General features: G+C 46.7%; 1 protein-coding gene across 2 annotated transcripts in view; it reads left to right on the top strand.

The window, feature by feature from the left end:
- The first annotated feature begins 3,515 nt into the window (after positions 1-3,515).
- LOC147122665 (uncharacterized) overlaps positions 3,516-22,589 on the top strand; it is a 38,977-nt gene continuing 19,903 nt past the window's right edge. Inside the window, exons 1-4 of one of the 2 annotated variants that reach the window (XM_086008637.1) lie at positions 3,516-3,924; positions 20,369-20,633; positions 20,726-20,785; positions 22,397-22,534. In XM_086008637.1, the coding sequence (XP_085864763.1) occupies positions 20,469-20,633; positions 20,726-20,785; positions 22,397-22,534 (363 nt within the window). In that variant the 5' untranslated portion in view covers positions 3,516-3,924; positions 20,369-20,468. Of the gene's footprint in view, positions 4,013-20,368; positions 20,634-20,725; positions 20,786-22,396; positions 22,535-22,589 lie in introns of both variants that reach the window. The other variant, XM_086008627.1, reaches the window with a different exon arrangement.

The following is a 22,589-nucleotide window of genomic DNA, read 5'->3' as shown; positions in this document are numbered from 1 at the left end:
GTGGAACAGCCGCGTGACCCCTGGGTGGCAGAGGTCATTGTGGAGGGTCTGTAGCCGATCCCCGGTGGCGCTGGCACACATCCCTCGTGAGAGGGCGTCGGGGGATTCGTTAAGGGCCCCTGGCCGGTAAATGATGTCATAATCGAAGGTGGAGAGCTCGATCCGCCACCTAAGAATCTTATCATTTTTAATCTTCCCCCTCTGTTTATTATTGAACATAAAAGCTACCGACCGCTGGTCGGTAAGTAGGGTGAAGCGTTTGCCGGCTAGGTAGTGGCGCCAGTGGCGCACTGCCTCCACGATGGCTTGGGCCTCCTTTTCTACGGAGGAGTGTCTGATCTCGGGCCCTTGGAGGGTCCTCGAGAAGAAAGCTACGGGCCGCCCCACCTGGTTGAGGGTGGCCGCCAAGGCAAAGTCAGACGCATCACTTTCCACTTGAAAGGGAGTGTTCTCGTCCACTGCCTGTAGCGTGGCCCGCTCAATATCCTGCTTAATGCTTTTGAAGGCGGCATGGGCCTCAGCAGAGAGCGGAAAAGAGGATGCTTTCAAGAGGGGGCGGGCTTTGTCGGAGTAGTTGGGGACCCATTGGGAATAATAAGAAAATAACCCCAGGCACCTTTTCAGGGCTTTGGGAGTGTTGGGCAGGGGCAGCTCCCGTAGGGGGCGCAATCGGTCGGGGTCTGGTCCGATTTCCCCATTCTCCACCACGCTGCCTAGTATGCAGAGGCGCGTGGTGTTGTAAACGCACTTGTCCTCGTTGTAGGTGAGGTTGAGTTTTTGTGCGGTTTTCAGGAACCTCTCGAGGTTCGAGTCGTGATCCTGCTGGTTGTGACCGCAGAGGGTGACGTTGTCGAGGTAGGGGAAGGTTGCCTACAAGTGGTGGTCATCGACCATGCGGTCCATCTCCCTCTGGAAGACCGAGACCCCATTCGTCACCCCAAAGGGGACTCTGAGGAATTGGTAGAGGCGTCCGTTCACCTCGAAGGCGGTGTACGGGTGGTCCTCTGGTCTGATAGGGAGCTGGTGGTACGCTGACTTGAGGTTGATGGTGGAGAACACCCGGTATTGGGCGATTTGGTTCACCATTTCTGATATGCGGGGTAGCGGGTAGGCATCTAGTTGGGTGTACCTGTTGATCGTTTGGCTATAGTCGATCACCATCCGTTTCTTCTCGCTACCCCTTACCACCACCACTTGGGCGCGCCACGGGCTATTGCTGCGTTCAATAATGCGCTCTTTCAGGAGCCTGTCTACCTCGGTCGCGATAAACTGCCTGTCCTCCCAGCTGTACCTCCTGCTTTTGGTCGCTATTGGCCGGCAGTTAGGGGTAAGGTTCGCGAATAGCGAAGGCGGCTTTACCTTCAGGGTGGCCAGACCGCACACTGTGACCCACCGTAATTGAGCGTGATGCTTTGGTGGTAGCACTGGAAATCCAGGCCCAAGATCACGCTCGCACATAGATTCTTCATGATTAATACTTTAAAATTATCGTATACAGTTCTGTTAACGGACAATTGTACCGTGCAGTAACCCATAATGGTCAATGTCTGGGTTTTATCAGCCATAGAGATGGTACCCCGAGTAGGGACCACCTTTAGGGAGAGTTGTTGTACCAGTTCAGGGTGGATAAAACTCTCCGTGCTTCCACTGTCAATTAAACATTTAACCCTGCACCCGTTTACCTCGATGTCCACCATTGATTTGGATAGCGGGTGCAGCCTGGTCTGGTCCACTGTGACCGATGCCACTGTAGGGCCCTGATCGAGACAAGATGGCGTCCACGCTGTCTGCTCACAAGATGGCGGACCCCACGAGGTCGGGCAAGATGGCGTCCAAGATGGCCGCTCCCACGGCGCACACACGGCGGTGGCGGGTTTTCCGGCGGGGTTCCCTCTGCACACCTTCCCGAAGTGCCCCTTCTTACCGCACTTAAATCAGGTGGTGCCTTTCGCCGGGCACAGGTTTCTGGTGTGCTTCAGCTGCCCGCAGAAGTAGCAGTTGGGTCCCCGACGCGTCGTGGCTGTCGTAGGGCTTCTGGGGGGAGAGCGGGGCCCCGACGGTGTCGGGCTGCCGGGCGGGGAAGATGCCTTCCAAGATGGCGGCGCCCTTGGTGCACACGTGGCGGCGTGGACGGCGCGGGCTGAAGAGTAGGCGTCCGAGTTTCTCTGGGCCACATCCAGGGATCGTGCTGTGTCCGCAGCCTGTTTCAGGTCCAATCCCGTTTTTTCCAGCAGTCTCTGCCGGATGTAAGTGGAGCTGAGGCCTGTGATAAAGGCATCGCGAACAAGCTCGTCGGTGTACACTGCGGCTTTTACATCTTGGCACTTGCAGTCTTTGCCAAGCGTTTTCAGGGTGCCTAGGAACTCCTCCACCGATTCCCCAGGTCGCTGTGCGCGAGTAGCGAGCAGATGCCTAGCATACACCTCATTCGTAGGCTGCTGGTAATGCGCCTTTAAGATGTCGCAGGCGGCCGGGTACGTGTCGGCGTCTTGGATGAGGGGGTAAACCCGGTGGCTTACCCAATTCCGCAGAATTCCGAGTTTCATACTCGCAGCGTCCGTAGCGTCTTTGATGGCTGCGGAATTGTCCAGGAAGAATTCCATACACATAAACCAGTGTCCGAAGCGTGCCGATGCGTCCGAAGCATGCTGGTCCAAATCCAAACGTTCGGGTTTCAAGAGTTGATCCATTGTGTTGAAAATTAAGTCAATAAAATTGATGTGCCTCAATAAATCCGAGACTCGATGTTAGCGAAACAAAACAAGGCTTTTATTGACTTAGAAGGTAACACACAGAGGAGAATGTATCTTCCATCCAGAGGTCTGCCGTACTGGATGTGCTGCAGGCTGGGCCAGCTTACATAGGAGCCAGGTATGGGCGGAGCCCTACACACAGTACAATACAATGGAAATGAAACTGAAACCAACCACAGTCACAGGCAGAGAAATACTGATGAGTGATGAATGGAATATTTCATCACAGGCATGATCTTTCCCACCTCTTTAATAACATAGGATGAGAAAATCCAGTGACATCATTGAATCTGGGCGAACAACAGTGGGAATTTGCAGAGGCCTGGGAGGAAGTTGACTCCACCCAGGAATGGTATTTCATCCAGGAGACCAGGGGGAACTTTAGCAAAAATGTTATAATTACCTCCATGGGCATTAATTTGGAGGACCCAACCTTAGATAATCTGTGAGAATCTAGGCAAATCGGTTCAATGCACAACAGTGCTACTAACTGGAGTGAAAGATCGCTGGGACAAGATACTTCTGCATCTTTTTATGTCAATTTATTAGTAACAGATTGTAACAAACGCTTCCCTCCCCCCAAAAAAGAAATAAAACATAGAAATCAGAGACTTAAAAAGTGGCAGCAACAGAAAGGTTAGGTTGCTTTGTTTTTTTTTGGAACATTTTATTTACAGTTAATGACATTACAGAGCCCAGGTCTCAGCTCTTTGTACAAAGTCACAAGCCATCACTCCCTACAAGGCAGGGGTCCCAGTCACTTCAAGTTGGTGATGTGATTCAGGTTGCTTTGTGGCTGCGCCGAGAAGTGGGTTGGACAGGGTTAAAGAGGTGTTCCTGCTGAGCTGGTTGCACCTGTGAACAGAGGAAGGGCCTGGTAATGGAGTCCAGAGAGTCTGCTTGTCGAGTGCACGGAGAGAGACATTTAGTGTAGCCATAAAGGAGGGGGAGGGAAATTCTTCAGCTTCTCCAAGAGGAACAGGCAACTTTTTAAATCTATAATTTGGTGAAGTTTAGAAGGAAATAAAATTTAAGTCTGGTAAATGAGCCATTCGTGCGTTCATTGTGCGGTACTTGCTTCTTGATACATCAGTATGAAGGTAGCAGTTTGCTCGAACAGTGGATTTCGAGTTGTGTCTTGACGTTTTGTGGCGAGTTTTCTGTGTTCCAGGTGTGTGTTTTTTGGGGGAAGGGAAGGCGCTCCCGGGGTGACAGTCCACAATTCACTCCTCACAGAGATTGGAGTGTGGACAGAGAAGGTGAGTGAGGCTGGGCTAGGCTTTGAAGAATAAGATTTGAGACGATCATTTTTGTTTGTTTTATAATGCTTCTCTTGTGTTGAAAACCGAGGCGGCGACTTGTTGCTGCACCACCTCAAGCCTGCTTTAAAGCAACAACAGTTGTTCCCCCCACCCTTCATTTGCGTTTTAAAATCTAGTGACAACAGGGTGGATCTAATAACATCGAATTTAATTAAATCACTTTTTTTCAAGGTGTTCTGCAGTAAATAATCAAAAGATGTGTATTTATAAAAGTTTTATCAGCTTTGTAGCTCAAGAAATCGCTCTGAATTTCTAAACACTTGCAAATGCATAGAGCAGTCCAAATTCAATATTAGCATAACTCAGCAATTCAGTCTAAATGTGAATATTTATGAAACAACAAACTTATTTGTCTACCTTGATCTTTTTAATATATAGTGTATGATTTTAGTAAATAGTATGGATTGGATTTTAAAAACATATTCTCTTAAACATTAAGAATTTGTATGTCAAATATGTTTTTCATCCATGGCACTATTTGAGGATGTTTTAGCCAACATTGCTCCCTGAACCAATACCAACAAGAAAAACTGGTTTTTCATTTAATTGTTGGTTTGTGGGGTATGGTTGGAAAATATTTGCATTTAGCTACATGAGTCAGTACACTCGCAAAGTTTTTTATTTTGTGAAGTGCTTGAGATGTTTCAATATGACAGTGATATATAATCCTTCCCAATAACTGTTTAAAGTCTGTGTATGTTCAGTATGGCCATCACTAAAAAGGTAGGTTCTATGTGATATTGGGAGCCTAACTCTGGCCCTGTACAGTGCATTAGTTTGGAAATGGTAATGTGTAGCAAGGAGCTATACTATTATCTGCTGCTTCTTTATACCAAAATGGTTTATGCATGCAGCACGCGGCCTGCCAGTAAAGGTCTTGGTTTAACGTCTCATCTGACCTCTAATAATCCTGCAAGTGCCAGCAGCCTAGATTATGTGCTCAAATCTAAAGTGAGGCTTGAACACACAACCTGGAAAGCTTTTGCAAGCAAGGAAGGAAAGGTGCAAATTGGACAGAGCATGAATACAAAGTGGTGGACTGTTTAAAAGACCACATCGTTTTTACAGCTCCTCTCAGTAAATTGTAGGCAGTATAGATGAAAGCATAAAATTACAAAGGGGATATCGACAGATTAAGTGAATGGGCAAAACTGTGGCAAATGGATTTCAATGTGAGGTCATCCACTTTGGACCTAAAATGGATAGAACAGGGTACTTTCTAAATGGTGAAAAGCTAAAAACAGTGGAGGTCCAAGGAGATTTTGGGGGGGGGGGGTGTCCAGGTACATAAGGTCATGAAAATATCATGAAGAGGTACAGAAAATAATTTAAAAGGCTAATGGAATGCTGGCCTTTATATCTAGAGGACTAGAATACAAAGGGTAGAAGTTATGCTGCAGCTATACAAAGCCCTGGTAGACCACCCCTGGTGTAACGTGGGCAGTTCTGGGCACCACACCTTAGGAAGGATATATTGGCCTTGGAGGGAGTGCAGCGTAGGTTTGCCAGAATGATACCCGGATTCAAGGGTTAAGTCACAAGGAGAGATTACACAAATTGGGGTTGTATTCCCTAGAATTTAGAAGGTTAAGGGGTGATCTGATCGAAGTTTTCATGATATTAAGGGGAACAAATAAGGTAGATAGAGAGAAACTATTTCTGCTGGTTGGGGATTCTAGGACTTGGGGGCATAGTCTAAAAATTAGAGCCAGTCCTTTCAGGAGTGAAATTAGGAAACACTTCTACACACAAAGCATGGTAGAAGTTTGGAACTCTCTTCTGCAAATGGCAATTGATGCTAGATCAATTGTTATTTTTAAATCAGAGATTGATAGATTTTTGTTAACTAAAGGTATTAAGGGATATGGGCCAAAGGCAGGTATATGGAGTTAGGTTACATATCAGCCATGATCTCATTGAATGGCGGAACAGACTCGAGGGGCTGAATAGCCTCCTCCTGTATCTATGTTCCCATCTTTCTAAACACTGTTTCTAATGGTAATTGGTTTTTCATTAAATTTCTGTGGCCCTGGCATGTATAACATGAAGTCCTTGAATTATAAGGGTGTCTTTTCCTTTTGACGTTCAAGTACAATTCTTACAGATGATATTGCCCATCATATTTGAGTTAAAGCAACAGTTATGTCCACTTTGGTAGCAAAAACAGGAAGGCAGATTATTATCTGAATGGCAATAGATTGGGAGAAGGGGACGTGCAACGAGACCTGGGTGTCCTTCTGCACCAGTCACTGAAGGTAAGCATGCAGGTACAGCAGGCGGTTAAGAAGGCAAATGGTATGTTGGACTTCGTAGCGAGAGGGTTTGAGTACAGGAACAAGGATGTCTTGCTGCAGTTGTACAAGGCCTTGGTGAGACCACATCTGGAGTATTGTGTGCAGTTTTGGTCGCCTTATCTGAGGAAGGATGTTCTTGCCATGGAAGGAGTTCAGCAAAGATTCACCAGGCTGATACCTGGGATGGCAGGAATGACGTAAGAGGAGAGATTGGGTCGATTGGGCTTGTACTCGCTGGAGTTTAGAAGAATGAGAGGGGATCTCATCGAAACTTTTAAAATTCTAACAGGATTAGACAGACTAGATGCTGGAAGGATGTTCCCGATGGTCGGGGAGTCCAGAACCAGGGGTCACAGTCTAAGGATAAGGGGTAGGCCATTTAGGACAGAAATGAGGAGGAATTTCTTCACCCAGAGAGTGGTGAACCTGTGGAATTCTCTACCACAGAAGGCAGTAGAAGCCAATTCATTAAATATATTCAAGAAGGAGTTGGATATATTTCTCAAGGCTAAAAGGATCAAGGGGTATGGGGAGAAAGCAGGGACCGGGTACTGAATTTGGATGATCAGCCATGATCGCATTGAATGGCGGAGCAGGCTCGAGGGGCCGAATGGCCTTCTCCTGCTCCTATCTTCTATGTTTCTATGTCTTAACACTGTGACAATGATGCAAATTCCAAATTGTGTTTTTAAAACAGATCCTCTAATTACTTGGCAATTTATGTGCACAGAGCAGTCTGTACCCAGCAGTTAGTTCACAACTGCTAGACGCAGACAGCTCTCTATTCCATGATTGCTAATACCATAGAAATTACACCTGTCTGTCAAGATTCTGCATTAATGCTTTTTAAAAACCCATTGTTCTAGCTATTAAAAGGAATCCTTTTATCAGTTGATTTCCGCCTTCCATTTTGAAACTTGGAGAGCAAACAACCTCCATTTTAAACCCAACTGTTTTAAAACCATATATACATAATAGACAAAAAAATCCCTATTTTGCAGGGGTTGACATGTTTAAAACTAATATATAATAAAGTGATAAATAATGTGCGCAATCTTACATTTCACTACACATTTTTCTCACAAATGTTACAGCTGCAGTATGTGTGTTCTGGTATTCCCACAGAATGGTGCGACCTGATTTGTGCTGTAATTTCCCCAAATGGTGAGTTCCTGAAGTCGGCTATGCCAAGTCATGTTCCACCATTCTATGGGAATATCAGCACACTTGCTACAGCTGTGGCATTTTTGTTAAAAAATGTTCAGTGAAAATTAAATGTGAACTTGGTGGTAAAGCCAGGGACCCAGCAGAAACTTGACTCTTAAATCTCCAGTTTACCATCAAAACAATACCTGGAGACGTTAAATCAAAACTAAGTTCAGATCTACTTAATGTAGTAAATCCGTTTCCCTGAAATGTAATTCTATGGTTAATTGCTGTATCAATATGGGGAGGGAATAGAAACAGATTGGGTAAATTCAGAGCAAGGTGTTCTATATCCTTGTATGAGTACCTAAGATTTCTCCCTCTTGAGTATTTCCTATAAGTTGCCCATCATTCAGCACAAGCAATAGATTTATTTAAAAACATCGATAAATTATAGCATTCTTTGATTAAATTAATATTGCAGTGAAATGATTTTTGACACTCTCCTAATAATTTTGAACAGTGGATGTTGAGCTGTAATTCAAGCTTTCCAATAACTAGTTCACAGCCCCATGACATTTGAATGTGCTGATTTCAGAATTTGTATTGCTCTGCACTGTTTCTACCATCTGCTTCAGATACTGTATCTTGGTTTCAGGCTCTGACAGTTGCCATTTCACTTTTAAAAGAACTTTTGAAACGGCTTCAGCGGGTCACTAAAAATTCTAGAAACCCTGTGGTGCATGTGCACTCACTGCATCTGTACATGCAAAGCTCCAAAGCTCCCACCTCACGCTAATGCGAACAATAGTAGTCTGGATAACTAGCGTCAACTTGTATAAAAAATTTGAGCCTGGAACATTTGAAAAGCATATGGTAATTATAAGAGACTTATGTGAATCCAAAATGAAGAACAACTTAACTCTATTAAACCAACTCTGACTCTTGACTGAGATTATGTATGATTATCGTCACAAATGTAACAACAATATAACTTGAGGCAAATAACATTTAAGTTATGAGCAGGGCTCCTGGTTTAGAGTGACTCAGTGTCACATTCTGTTGTATTAAGAGGATGTTCCTGGGTGAGTGTCAGTATTTACAGGGTGTTCCTGAGTGTCAGTATTTGAGGATGTTCTTGTGTGGTATCAAGGAGCCCTAGTAAAACTGAAGTCATGGAGATAGTTGTGGTGGTTGGAGGTCAATCATCATAGCCCCAGAACATTGCTGCAGGAGTTCCTCAGGGCAGTGTCCTAGGCCCAACTATCTTCAACTATCCCTCCATCATAAGGTCAGGAGTGGGGATGTTTGCTGATGACTGCACAGTGTTCAGTGCCATTTGCAACTCCTCAGACAATGAAGCAGTCCATGCCCGCATGAAGCAAGACCTGGATGACCTGCGCAAATAGAGGTAAACGGATATGATATAATTGGGATTACAGAGACAGGGCTCCAGGATGACCAAGTCTGGGAATTCAACATCCAGGGGTATTCAATAGTCAGGAAGGACAGGAGAAAAGGAGGTGGGGTAGCATTGCTGGTTAAAGAGGAGATTAACACAATAGTAAGGAAGGATATTAGCTCTGATGATGTGGAATCTGTATGGGTAGAACTGAGAAATACCAAGGGGCAGAAAACATTAGTGGGAGTTGTATACAGACCCCCCAAACAGTAATGCTGAGGTTGGAGATGGCATTAAACGGGAAATTAGAGATGCGTGCAATAAGGGCACAGCAGTTATCATGGGTGACTTTAATCTACATATAGATTGGGCTAATCAAATTAGTAACAATACTGTGGAGGAGGAATTCCTAGAGTGTATACTCTATAGAGAGTATATGGTTTCCTGGACCAATATGTCGAGGAACAAACTAGAGATCAGGACATCGTAGACTGGGTATTATGTAATGAGAGAGAATTAATTAGCAATCTTGTGCGAGGCCCCTTGGGGAGGAGCGATCATAATATGATAGAATTCTTCATTAAAATGGAGAGTGAAGTAGTTGACTCCGAGACTAAGGTCCTGAATTTAAATAAAGGAAACTATGATGGTATGAGGTACAAGTTGGCTAGGATGGATTGGGGAACGTTACTTAAAGGGTTGACAGTGGATAGGCAATGGCAAACATTTAAAGATCGCATGGATGAACTGCAGAATTTGTTCATCCCTGTTTGGCATAAAAATAAAACAAAAAAGGTGACTCAACCGTGGCTAACAAGGGAAATTAGGGATAGCATAAGTTCCAAGGAGAGGCCAGAAAAAACAGCAAACCTGAGGATTGGGAGCAGTTTAGGATTCAACAAAGGAGGACAAAGGGATTAATTAAGAGGGGAAAAATAGACTTTGAGAGTAAGCTTTCAGGGAACATAAAAACTGACTGTAAAAGCTTCTATAGATATGTGAAGAGAAAAAGATTGGTGAAGTCAAGCGTAGGTCCCTTGCAGTCAGAATCAGGGGAATTTATAATGGGGAACAAAGAAATGGCAGGCCAATTAAATACATACTTTGGTTCTGTCTTCACAAAGGAGGACACAAATAACCTCCCAGAGATGTCGGGGAACATAGATAGGGTCTAATGAGAGGGAGGAATTGAATGAAATCAGTATTTGTAGAGAAATGGTGTTGGGGAAATTGACGGGATTGAAGGCTGATAAATCCCATGGGCCTGATAATCTACATCCTAGGGTACTTAAGGAAGTGGCCCTAGAAATAGTAGATGCATTGCTGGTCATCTTCCAAAATTCTATAGACTCGAACAGTTCCCATGGATTGGAGGATAGCTAATCTAACCCCACTATTTTAAAAAAGGTGGTAGAAAGAAAACGGGGAATTATAGACCGATAATTCTGACATCAGTAGTGGGGAAAATGCTAGAGTCCATTATAAAAGATGTAATAGCAGAGCACTTGGAAAACAGTGACAGGAGCGGACAAAGTCAATATGGATTTACAAAAGGTAAATCATGCTTGACTAATCTACTGGAATTTTTTGAGGATGTAACTGGTAGAATAGATAAGGGAGAACCAGTGGATGTAGTCTATTTGGACTTTCAGATGGCTTTCGACAAGGTCCCGCATAAGAGATTAGCGTGCAAAGTTAAAGCACACGGGATTGGGGGTAAGGTACTGTCTTGGATAGAGAACCGGTTGGCAGACAGGAAGCAAAGAATTGGAATAAACGGGTCTTTTTCCAAGTGGCAGGCAGTGACTAGTGGGGTACCGCAGGGATCGGTCCTAGGACCCCAGCTATTCACACTGGCCCAGAAATTCGGGTCTCCACGGATGAGTACGCGCTGGGTACTCACCCGTAGGCCCGATGGAAGTGCCAGTTTCCTGCATGCACTGCACATGCGCGGGAAACCGGCACTTCCGTTCCTCTGAAAGCAGGGGTTCAGAGGTCGAACGCGTGCGCGGGGGAGGCAGTGCGTGCGCTTTGAACTTATGTTTTCTTTTACAGGTTTCTCCAGGAGGGTAAGTCTTTAGAATTTAGAAATGTAAAAAGCAGGTGTAAGGCCTGCTTTTTACAAGGTAAGTGGTCAATTAATTAAAATTAAAACATTTTTTCCACAGGTTGATTATTTTTAAATACTTTAAAGCAAGGTAAGTTTATTTTTAGCCCCGTTAGAATGTTAAAAAAAAAAAAATTTCAAAAATTTAAATTAGTGTTTAAAATAGTTATTTAATGTAATTTATAGTTTATTTAAAAAATGTGATTTTTAAAAAATTTATTTGAAGGTTTACTGCTATTTTTGGGCCATAGTATTTATAAGTCTTGACAGGTCTTCCTGTCAAGACTTATGAATGGAGCATTCCCTGCTCCGATTGGCTGCCCATGGCCCACGTGATCTCAGGGGATGCATCGAACTAACTGCGTCCCTGGGATACGCAAGCACTGCGCACTGGCAGCTGGGCCAGGCCCCGGATCGGAATTCCACGGGGCCCTACAGCTCAACTGCCAGCGCGCAAGGTAAGTGCAGGTCGGGGGCTTGCCCCCGCGGGAAGCCCCCGACCCGAATTTCTGGGCCAATATATATAAATGATCTAGACGAGGGAACTAGATGTAATATCTCCAAGTTTGCAGATGACACAAAGCTGGGTGGGCGTGTGTGCTGTGAGGAGGATGCAGAGAAACTCCAGTATGATTTGGTTGGGTGATTGGGCAGATGCATGGCAAATGCAGTATAATGTGGATAAATGTGAGGTTGTGGCAGAGCCACTGAGGGACTCTGAACAACTGTACATAATTCCCTTTAACGCTGTGTTAGCTACAGACTAAATCTGTACCATTGTATATACTGTTTGCATGTACAGTGCGCGGTCCCTGTAAGAGCGCGGGCAAACGCGATGACGTCATGCCGCTAATCATGTGATCACCCAATCACGGGAAAAACGTCATGACGCCATCCACGGGACCGCCCAGGCAGTCCTCGTGGAGCCTCCGACCTGTTGAGACCTGTATTCATAATTCTCTTGCATCAATCTGTTTAAACTCATTAGTTTGACATTAAAAACCTTTTTGATTGATTGCCTGCATCGAAGTCGATCTCTAGATAGTAATTTGACCATTCCTACATTGGTGACCCCGACTTTTGTGAATGGATTTCGCAAAAGGAACACAGCATGGAGGCAAACGCCGTTTCGTTGAAGCTGCCGCAGTTCTGGGAGCAATAAGCGACCTCGTGGTTCATCCAAGTTGAAGCCCAGTTTGCCCTGAGAGGCATCATTGAGGATCAGACCCGATACTTATACGTGGTCTCTGCACTCGACGGCTCTACCGCCTCGTGGATCATCAGTCTTCTTGAGAACCCCCCGATGGACCGCAAGTATGAGACCCTCAAGGTGCGGTTGCTACAGGCTTTCGGGCTCACGAAATCCGAGCGCACCCGTAGGCTGCTCGCTATGCCCGGGATCGGGGACTCCAAACCTTCCGAGCTGATGAGCCAAATGCTCATGCTCCTTGGCTCCGAACCGGAATGCTTTCTCTTCAGAGAGTTATTCCTCAGCCAATTACCGGAGCCAGTGCAAGCGGCCTTGGCGAGATCCGAGGTCGAAGACTGCGCAGCGCTCACTGCCGAGGCAGACAAAATATTCGCAGTTATGCAACAGTACTGCACTGCCATGAGGTGCCCATCCCCCACAGTCGCCGCCCCAGCTCCTCAGAAGCACAGCCCCGCGGGCTACCACGCGCGGTTTGGCGCGAAGGCGAGATGTTGCCGCCCTCCCTGCAGCTTCTCTCAAAAAAAAAACACAACTCCGTCCAATGAAAAACGGGTCTAACGGGTGCCCCGCGGCCGCGATGGCAATCGGCAATGCAGGCAAGCTGCTCTTCATCACAGATACCCTCTCCGGTCGTCGGTTCCTGTGCGACACCGGAGCGCAGTGCAACATTCTACCTGCGTCAGCTCTTGATGTACAGGCTGGGAGGCACGGCAGACGGCGGGTCCAGGTGTGCTTCGGCGGCCAGCGGTTTTTCTGGGAATTCGTTACGGCCAAGGTTTCGCAAGCCATTCTCGGTGCAGATTTCCTGTGCGCCAACAGCCTGCTGGTTGATGTAAGGAACCGACGGCTGATCAACGCAGCCACGTTTCACTTGCCACTGTAGTAACACCATGTCGCACACCGTCTCCTGCGCTTTCCCAACTCCGAATGAGTTCGCTCGCCTGCTAGGCGAATTTCCAGACCTGACTAGGCCCACGTTCTCCTCCACGGCCACGAAACATGGTGTGGAACACCACATCACCACCACCGGCCCCGGCGCCTCGAACCTGGCAAGCTAGCAGTCATGAAGGCGGAGTTCGCAACAATGAAACGCTTAGGGATTATTCGCAGGTCGAATAGTCCCTGGTCTTCGCCTCTTCACATCGTTCCGAAACCTGGCGGCGACTATCGGCGCCTAAACGACGCCACCACTCCTGATCGATACCCGATCCCCCACATCCAGGATTTCTCTGCCCATTTGGCAGGAAACACCGTTTTTTCCAAGGTTGACCTTGTCCGAGGCTACCACCAGGTCCCGCAAGACGTCCAAAAGACCGCAGTCATCACCCCTTTCGGTCTCTTTGAATTTTTAAGGATGCCGTTTGTGTTGAAGAATGCCGCCCAGGCTTTCCAGCGCCTCATGGACGTCGTGCTGCGGGACCGCAAGTTCCTTTTCGTCTACTTAGAAGATATCCTCATTGCCAGCCCTAATAAGGAGGAACACATCTCTCACCTACGCACCCTCTTTCGACGCCTCAGCCAACACGGCCTGATTATCAACCCAGCCAAGTGTCAGTTTGGTCTGCACCAAATTGATTTCCTGGGACATCGCATTACCTCAGAGGGAGCGGTTCCTTTGCAAGCGAAGGTAGAGGCGGTGACATCCTTTCCACGCCCGCAGAACATAAAGGCCCTGCAGGAGTTCCTCAGCATGGTAAACTTTTACCACCATTTCATGCGTAAGGCAGCACTGCTCATGCAGCCCCTGTATGAGGCCCTCAAGGGCAAGTCTGGCAAGGATCCGGTAGGCTGGACGATTGACCTGGACCGGGCATTCACCGACACCAAGAGCGCCTTAGCCAACGCGACCATGCTGGCGCACCCGCTACCAGGAGCCACCATCGCCCTCACCACCGACGCGTCAGATTATGCAATCGGTGCCGTTCAGGAGCAGAGGGTGAACGGGACATGGCAGCCGTTGGCATTCTTCAGCCGTCAACTGCGGCGTTACGAGCGGGCGTACAGTACTTTTGACAGGGAGTTACTAGCCCTTTTTCTAGCCATCCGCCATTTCCGGTTCTTGTTGGAAGGGCGTCCTTTCACCGCTTTCGGCGACCATAAGCCACTGACTTTTGCCATGGCCAAGACCGCCGACCCGTGGTCATCTCGACAACAACGTCAGCTAACATACATCTCCGAATTTACCACAGATATTCAGCACGTGGCTGGTAAAGACAACCTGGTGGCAGATTGCCTCGACCGTGCATGCGGTCCAGCTGGGCATCGACTACGCCCTCATGGCAGCAGACCAAGTCTCAGACCCAGAAGTGTAGGCTTACCGCACCAACACCACTAGCCTCCAGTTGGCCGACGTCAGGTTCCATTCGGCTGGTACCATGTTGCTGTGTGACGTCTCCATTTGGGACCCTCGCCCTATTGTGTCGGTCGCCTGGCGCCGCAAGGTGTTTGACGCCATACATGGGTTGTCACACCCAGGACTGAAGGCTTCTCTGAAGCTAATGTCATCTAAGTTCGTTTGGTGGGGCATGCATAAAGATGTCCGCGACTGGGCCAACACCTGCGTGGTCTGCCAAAAGGCCAAGGTACAGCGCCACATCAAGGCTCCATTGGCCACCTTTGCAGTTCCTGAGCGACGGTTTGACCACGTTAATGTGGACCTGGTAGGGCCACTTCCACCTTCCCATGGTTTTACGCACATCCTGACCATAGTAGATCGCACCACCGGATGGCCGGAGGCGGTTCCCCTGTCATCTACTACTTCGGCGGACGTGGCCAGGGCGTTCATCTCTTCATGGGTCGCCCGTTTTGGGGTGCCTGCTGACATCTCTTCGGACCAGGGACCGCAGTTTTCCTCCGAACTCTGGAAGGTGGTGGCTCAACGACTCGGTGTCAAGTTACACCGCACCACAGCCTACCATCCACAAGCGAACGGTCTGTGCGAACGTTTTCACAGATAGCTTAAGGCCGCACTGAGGGCCAGCCTCCAAGACGCTGGATGGGCAGACAAGCTGCCGTGGGTCATGTTGGGCCTTCGCACGGCCCCCAAGGAAGATCTTCACTCTTCCGCGGCAGAGCTCGTTTATGGTCAGCCACTGCGAGTGGCAGGGGATTTCCTGCCAACACCAACGGATCCATGGTCCGCCTCATGCCAGCTTATCAGCCACCAGGAAGCAGCCAGATGTTTCGCGCCGGTTCCCACATCGCATCACGGGTTTCAGGGCTCTCACGTTCCAGCAGAGCTGAAACAAGCCAACTACGTGTTCATCCGCCATGATGCACACCGGGATCCGCTCAAGGCCCCATACACTGGTCCTTTCCGCGTGTTAGAGGCAGGAGACAAAACCTTCAAGGTGGATGTCGGTGGTAAACCGGACCACATTTCGGTCGACCGTTTGAAGCCAGCACACCTGGACCTTGACCGTCCCGTCGAGACCGCACAGCCACCGAGGCGAGGTCGGCCGCCCACCGTCGTCACGCCAGAACAAGTGCAACCACCCGCCAGACCGCACGCCGGCCAACAGCTTCCGCTTTGGGAATACAGGAGTCGTTCTGACAGACTTGTCAGACCCCCTCACCGTTTGACTTTTTCCGTTAGACAATTCTGGGGGTGCGCATGTGGCAGAGCCACTGAGGGACTCTGAACAACTGTACATAATTCCCTTTAACGATGTGTTAGCTACAGACTAAATCTGTACCATTGTATATACTGTTTGCATGTACAGTGCACGGTCCCTTTAAGAGCGCGGGCAAACGTGATGACGTCATGCCGCTAATCACGTGATCACCCAAACGCGGGAAAAACGTGATGACGTCATGACGCCATCCACGGGACCGCCCAGGCAGTCCTCGTGAAGCCTCCGACCTGTTAAGACCTGTATTCATAGTTCTCTTGCATCAATCTGTTTAAACTCGTTAGTTTAACACTAAAAACCTTTTTGATTGCCTGCGTCGAACTCAATCTCTAGATAGGAATTTGAACATTCCTACAAGGTTATCCACTTCGGTGGCAAAAACAGGAAGACCGATTATTATCTGAACGGCAATAGATTGGGAAAAGGGGAAGTGCAACGAGACCTGAGTGTACTTGTACACCAGTCACTGAAGGTAAGCTTGCAGGTGCAGCAGGTGGTTAAGAAGGCAAATGGTATGTTGGCTTTCATAGCGAGAGGATTCGAGTACAGGAGCAAGGATGTCTTGCTGCAGTTGTACAGTGAGACCACACCTTGAGTATTGTGTGCAGTTTTGGTCACCTTATCTGAGGAAGGATGTTCTTGCCATGGAGAGAGTGCAGTGAAGATTCACCAGACTGATACCTGGGATGGCAGGAATGACGTATGAGGAGAGATTGGGTCGATTAGGCTTATTTGCTATAGTTTAGAAGAATGAGAGGGGATCTCATTGAAACTTATAAAATTCTAACAGGACTAGACAGACTAGATGCAGGAAGGATGTTCCCGATGGCGGGGGAGTCCGGAACCAGGGGTCACAGTCTAAGGATAAGGGGTAAGTCATTTAGGACAGAGATGAGGAGGAATTTCTTCACCCAGAGAGTGGTGAACCTGTGGAATTCTCTACCACAGAAGGCAGTTGAGGCCAATTCATTAAATATATTCGAGAAGGAGTTAGATATATTTCTTAAGGCTAAAGGGATCAATGGATATGGGAAGAAAGCAGGGACAGGGTACTGAATTTGGATGATCAGCTGTGATCTCATTAAATGATGGAACAGGCTCGAGGGGCCGAATGGCCTACTCCTGCTCCTATCTTCTATGTTTCTATGACATTCAGGCTTGGGCTAATAAGTGGCAGGTAACATTTTTTTTAATTTGTTGTTTGCGTCGCTGGCAAGGCCAGCATTTATTGCCCATCCCTAATTGCCCTTGAGAAGGTGGCGGTGAGCCGCCTTCTTGAACCGCTGGAGTCAGTGTGGTGAAGGTACTCCCACAGTGCTGTTAGGGAGGGAGTTGCAGGATTTTGACCCAGCAACGATGAAAGATCGGCGATATACTTCTAAGTCAGGATGGTGTGTGACTTGGAGGTGGTGGTGTTCCCATGCGCTTGCTGCCCATGTCCTTGTAGGTGGAAGAGGTCGCGGGTTTGGAAGGTGCTGCCGAAGAAGCCTTGGCGAGTTGCTGCAGTGCATCTTATAGATGGTACACACTGCAGCCGTGGTACGCCAGTGGTAGAAGGCTTTGGGGAGTCAGGAGGTGAGACACTCGCTGCAGAATACCTAGCCTCTGACCTGCTCTTCACAGACAGAAATCACAGAAACCCCACAGTGCAGATAGAGGCCATTTCGGCCCATATATCCCACCCGATCCCCGTAACCCCTACACCAACACATATCCCACCCTATCCCCGTAACCCCACGTATTTAATCCCCCTAACACTAAGGGTCAATTTATCATAGCCAATCAGCCTAACCTGCACATCTTTGGACTGTGGGAGGAAACCGGAGCACCCGGAGGAAACCCACGCAAACACGGGGAGAATGTGCAAACTCCACACAGACAGTCGCCCGAGGCCGGATTCGAACCCGGGTCCCTGGCGCTGTGAGGCAACAGTATTTTTGTGGCTGGTCCAGTTAAGTTTCTGGTCAATGGTGACCCCCCCAGGATGTTGGTGGTGGGGGATTCCGCGATTGTAATACCGTTGAATGTCAAGGGGGAGGTGGTTAGACTCTCGCTTGTTGGAGATAGTCATTGCCTGGCACTTCTGTGGCGTGAATGTTACCTGCCACTTATCAGCCCAAGCCTGAATGTCGTCCACGTCTTGTTGCATGCGGGCATGGAGTGCTTCATTATCTGAGGAGTTGTGAATGGTGCTGAACACTGTGCAGTCAACAGCGAACATCCCCATTTCTGACATTATGTTTGAGGGAAGGTCATTGATGAAGCAGCTGAAGATGGTTGGGCCTAGGACACTGCCCTGAGGAACTCCTGCAGCGATGACCTGGGGCTGTGATGATTGACCTTCAACCACCACAACCATCTTCCTTTGTGCTAGTTATGACTCCAGCCAGTGGAGCATTTACCCTCCGATTCCCATTGACTTTAGTTTTACTAGAGCTCCTTGATGCTACACTCTGTCAAATGCTGCCTTGATGTCAAGGGCAATCACTCTCGCCTCGCCTCTGGAATTCAGTTCCTTTGTCCATGTTTGGACCAAGGCTGTACTGAGGTCGGGAGCCGAGTGGTCTTGGCAGAACCCAAACTGGGCATCCGTGAGCAGGTTATTGGTGAGTAAGTGCCGCTTGATAGCACTTTCGATGACACCTTCCATCATTGATGATTGAGAGTAGACTGATGGGGCGGTAATTGGCTGGATTGGACTTGCCCTGCATTTTGTGGACAGGGCGTACCTGGGCAGTTTTTGACATTGTCGGATAGATGCCAGTGTTGTAGCTGTACTGGAACAGCTTGGCTAGAGGTGCGGCTAGTTCTGCAGCACAAGTCTTCAGCACGATAGCCGGGATGCTGTCGGGGCCCATAGCCTTTGCTGTATCCAGTGCGCTCAGCTGTTTCTTGATATCACGTGGAGTGAATCGAATTGGCTGAAGACTGGCCTCCTGTGATGGTGGGGACCTCAGGAGGAGGCCGATATGGATCATCCCCTCGGCACTTCTTGCTGAAGATGTTTGCAAATGCATCAGCCTTGTCTTTTGCACTCACGTGCTGGGCTCCACCATCATTGAGGATGGAGATATCCATGGAGCCTCTGCCTCCCGTTAGCTGTTTAATGGTCCACCACCTTTCACATCTGGATGTGGCATGACCTCTCTAATCCCATGTTCTCTATCACTGACAACATTATCCCTGACCACTTCCTTGTATCCCTTACTGCCTCCATCCCCTTCAACCCCACTTCCTTCTGTGTCCAACCCAGGGGGGAAAAAAAACTCGTTAATTCTCCCCTGCATCCAAGGTAGTTACAACTGTACTTTCAAACTCCCCAACTCTCTAGTTTTTTGATGCGGCAACAGAGAGGGTGGATGAGGGCAGTGCAGTTGATGTTGGGTATATGGACTTTCAAATAGCGTTTGATAAAGTACTACATAATAGGCGTGTTAGCAAAATTGAAGCCCATGGGATAAAAGGGGCAGTAGCAGCATGGATACAAAATTGGCTAAGGGATAGAAAAGCAAGTTGTGGTGAATGGCTGCTTTTCGGACTGGAGGATGGTATACAGTGGTGTTCCCCAGGGTTCAGTAGTAGGACCACTGCTGTTTTTGATATGCATTAATGACTTGGACTTGGTACAGGACACAATTTTGAAATTTACAGATGGCACAAACCTTGTAGTAAACATTGAGGAAGACTTCAAGAGGACATAGACTGGTGGAATGGGCAGACACATGGCAGATGAAATTCAATGCAGAAAAGTCTGATACATTTTTGTAGGAAGAATGAGGGACAATACAAGCTAAATGGTACAATTTTAAATGGGGTGCAAGAATAGAGACTTGGGGGTGTTTGTGCACAAATCTTTGAAAGTGGGAGGACAGGTTAATAAAGCAGCTGAGAAGACTTTTTTTTTAAAAAGCATATGGGATCCTTGGTTTTATAAATAGAGGCATAGAGTACAAAAGCAAGGAAGTTATGCTAAACCTGTCTAGTTTGGCCCCAGTTGGAGTATTATGTCCAATTCTGGGCACCACACTTCAGGAAGGACGTGAAGGCTTCGGAGAGGATATAGAAGAGATTTACTTGAATGATTCCAGAGATGAGGGAGACTGGAGACGCTGGGGTTGTTCTCCTTAGAGCAGAAAGGCTAAGAGGAGATTTGATGCAGGTGTTTAAAATCATGAAGAGCACAGATTAAAGGTGATTGGCAAAAGAACCAGAGGCGACGTAAGGAAAAACTTTTTACGCAATGAGTGGTTAGGATTTTGAATGTACTGCCTGATAGGGTGGTGGAAACTGATTCAATACAGGGATATGGGAAAAGATCCGGGGGGTGGGAATAACTAGATTACTCTTTGAAAGAGCCGGCACAGACTCTGAGCCGAATAGCCACCTTCTGTGCTGTACTATTCTATGATAAGTTGTTGTAGATTGTAGCTGGTGATTCTAAATGAAGGCAGAAGAATTTAGTATGTAAATTGATAAACCCTCTTTTTCTCCCCCCCTCCTAGGCTGAGTTGAAGACCACTTTGATTTGAACCTACAGATATTAAGGTTATTGACTATCCGTAAGACTGTGGGTAGTTTTCCCCACCTTCATGTCTTCAGACAATGACGCGTTACAGATACTTCATATTTAATCAGCGTGGTATGATTACCCTGGGAATTCTGCAGATAGCTTGTGCTGCAGTCTGTGTAGTGTCTGGCTTTATGGATACAATTTTTAGGAAAAATTCAGTGCTCAGTAGAACTAGAATACCCGTCTGGGCTGGCACGGTAAATACAAAAGAATTTAATTTTAAATATAACATGATTTTTTTGTTTTTAAATCCATGAACCAATGATGAAACATTTGCTTGCTTTTTCAGGCAATGGCCTTGCCAGGAGTTCTGGCATTGTTTTCTTCGCAGAAAAAGAATCCCATTCTTGTAAGTCTCTTGCAGTGGAAAAAAATTCACTAATGCCATTATATGTAGAAAAAAAACTAACCTGGATGATTTATTAACTGAAACAGCATGACTAGTTTTGTTTTTAAAGTTTACTTATTTATTTATCTGTCCTTTTAAGTGCCGCTTGGCATACTTTGGCTGAGAGGATGAATGGATGACTTCATTTAACCTTTGCCAATGTGCTTGGACACTTCAGACTTTCAAAAGTAAAAATTAATCTGTTCCTCTAGTAGTTTTTTCTTTATTTAAAAAAAAATTACATTCAAAAATAGACTATAATGCTGTCTCTTTTAAATTCACCTTCACAGGGGTTGCTTTGGAAATACTACGGCTTTCATTTTTGTCAGGTAGCTCTGCAGATCTTTGGCATTCAATTCCTGAGCTCTTTTGTGCAAACAATCAGTCTTCATTTTTGGGATGTGGAGGAAATGGAGGGAGGGATGAACCTCTGGGTTCAAGGTCATTTCCCATCCATATGACAGTATGGCTGAATTACTCCCACAGTCTGCTCACTCATGAAAAGCCACATAGATGAACCACTGGCAGGCAACCAGCATCTGTGGTACTGTACCCTCACAAGGTGTCTGTCTTTGGATGGGAGAGAGGGGAGAAAAGGGTAGGATGAGAAAACTGGTGACTGGGTGGGGGAGGCCAATATTTCTCCTCCAGCCCCCATCTGACAAGATTGCTACTGTGTCCTACCCACTCAATTATATTTGAGGCCCTCTGCATCAATCTTGTTGGATCAGCCCAATATTGTGCAATTGGTTAATATTCTGGCTGTCTTTATCGGGGTATTATAATCCCTTGCATTGCAGGAAACGACGAGGTGTAGCTTTACTGAAGCAGCCATGATTGGTCTTGAATATATAGAGCTCTGTAGAATAGTTCACTGGGTTCCAAAGTTACTTTTATATAGACGTTCATGTTTACAGCATTAAGACTAATTATGCATGTGCAATGCTGAGGAGAGCCTGTCGCCTCTCTTCCTGTATTTTACAAATAATTTATATGTGCACCGGTGTTGTTGCCTACAATCCTCCAAGAGTGTTTGCAGAAATGTGAAACCCTCAAAGTTAAAGAATACAGAGAACAGCTTCCAATCCCCACCCCATGCACTTTCCAGGCTTGTAATGAATATACTTTTTAAATCTTCTGCACACTGTCACATTGGGCAGGAGCATGATGTAATTCTTCTGTTTTAATTTTTGAGAAAAATTAATATGCAGGGGTAAAATCTGTGATCTATGTAAACTGCACACACAAGATGGTGTTGAAGCCAATAGTTAGAAACGAATCTCTTTACAAATGGTATTTGTTTGTAAATCAATATGGTAAATTCTGAATCAGTTGTTTTAAAATGACCCTTTCATTGTGCTGTGACTCAATCCTGTCCCACTGTACTGTGCTGTAACTTCTGATAAAACTAGCAGAAAAGGGTTAAATTAATAGATTTCAGATTTATTTTTAATGCCAGCCTTGTATTAAGGCTACAAAGTATGTTATGTATATCCTATCAATTTTAGTCATATTTAATAGTATTTAGACTTAACTGCTGTTTATACAGAATTCCTTGCATTCTACCTCTAGGTGGGCAGTATGATTGCATCAGCTGTATTTTCCTGGATTACTACAACTATTTTGATAATATATGCAGCTTTGACATTGAACTATGGTGAGGATGATGATGAAGTGTTCCAACATAAACCCAGCCTTTTCATTCACATGGTAAGTTTTTTTTGATATGAAGTGGACCTTTTTCGGCCTACTTGCTGTTCCTTTT

This window comes from Somniosus microcephalus, chromosome 2, assembly GCF_052327205.1.
Source record: "Somniosus microcephalus isolate GS21.2 chromosome 2, FLI_Smic_1.0, whole genome shotgun sequence".
NCBI lineage: Eukaryota > Metazoa > Chordata > Chondrichthyes > Squaliformes > Somniosidae > Somniosus > Somniosus microcephalus.
Note: the sequence above shows the minus strand (reverse complement) of the source record. Positions and strands in the feature narration are given on the sequence as shown.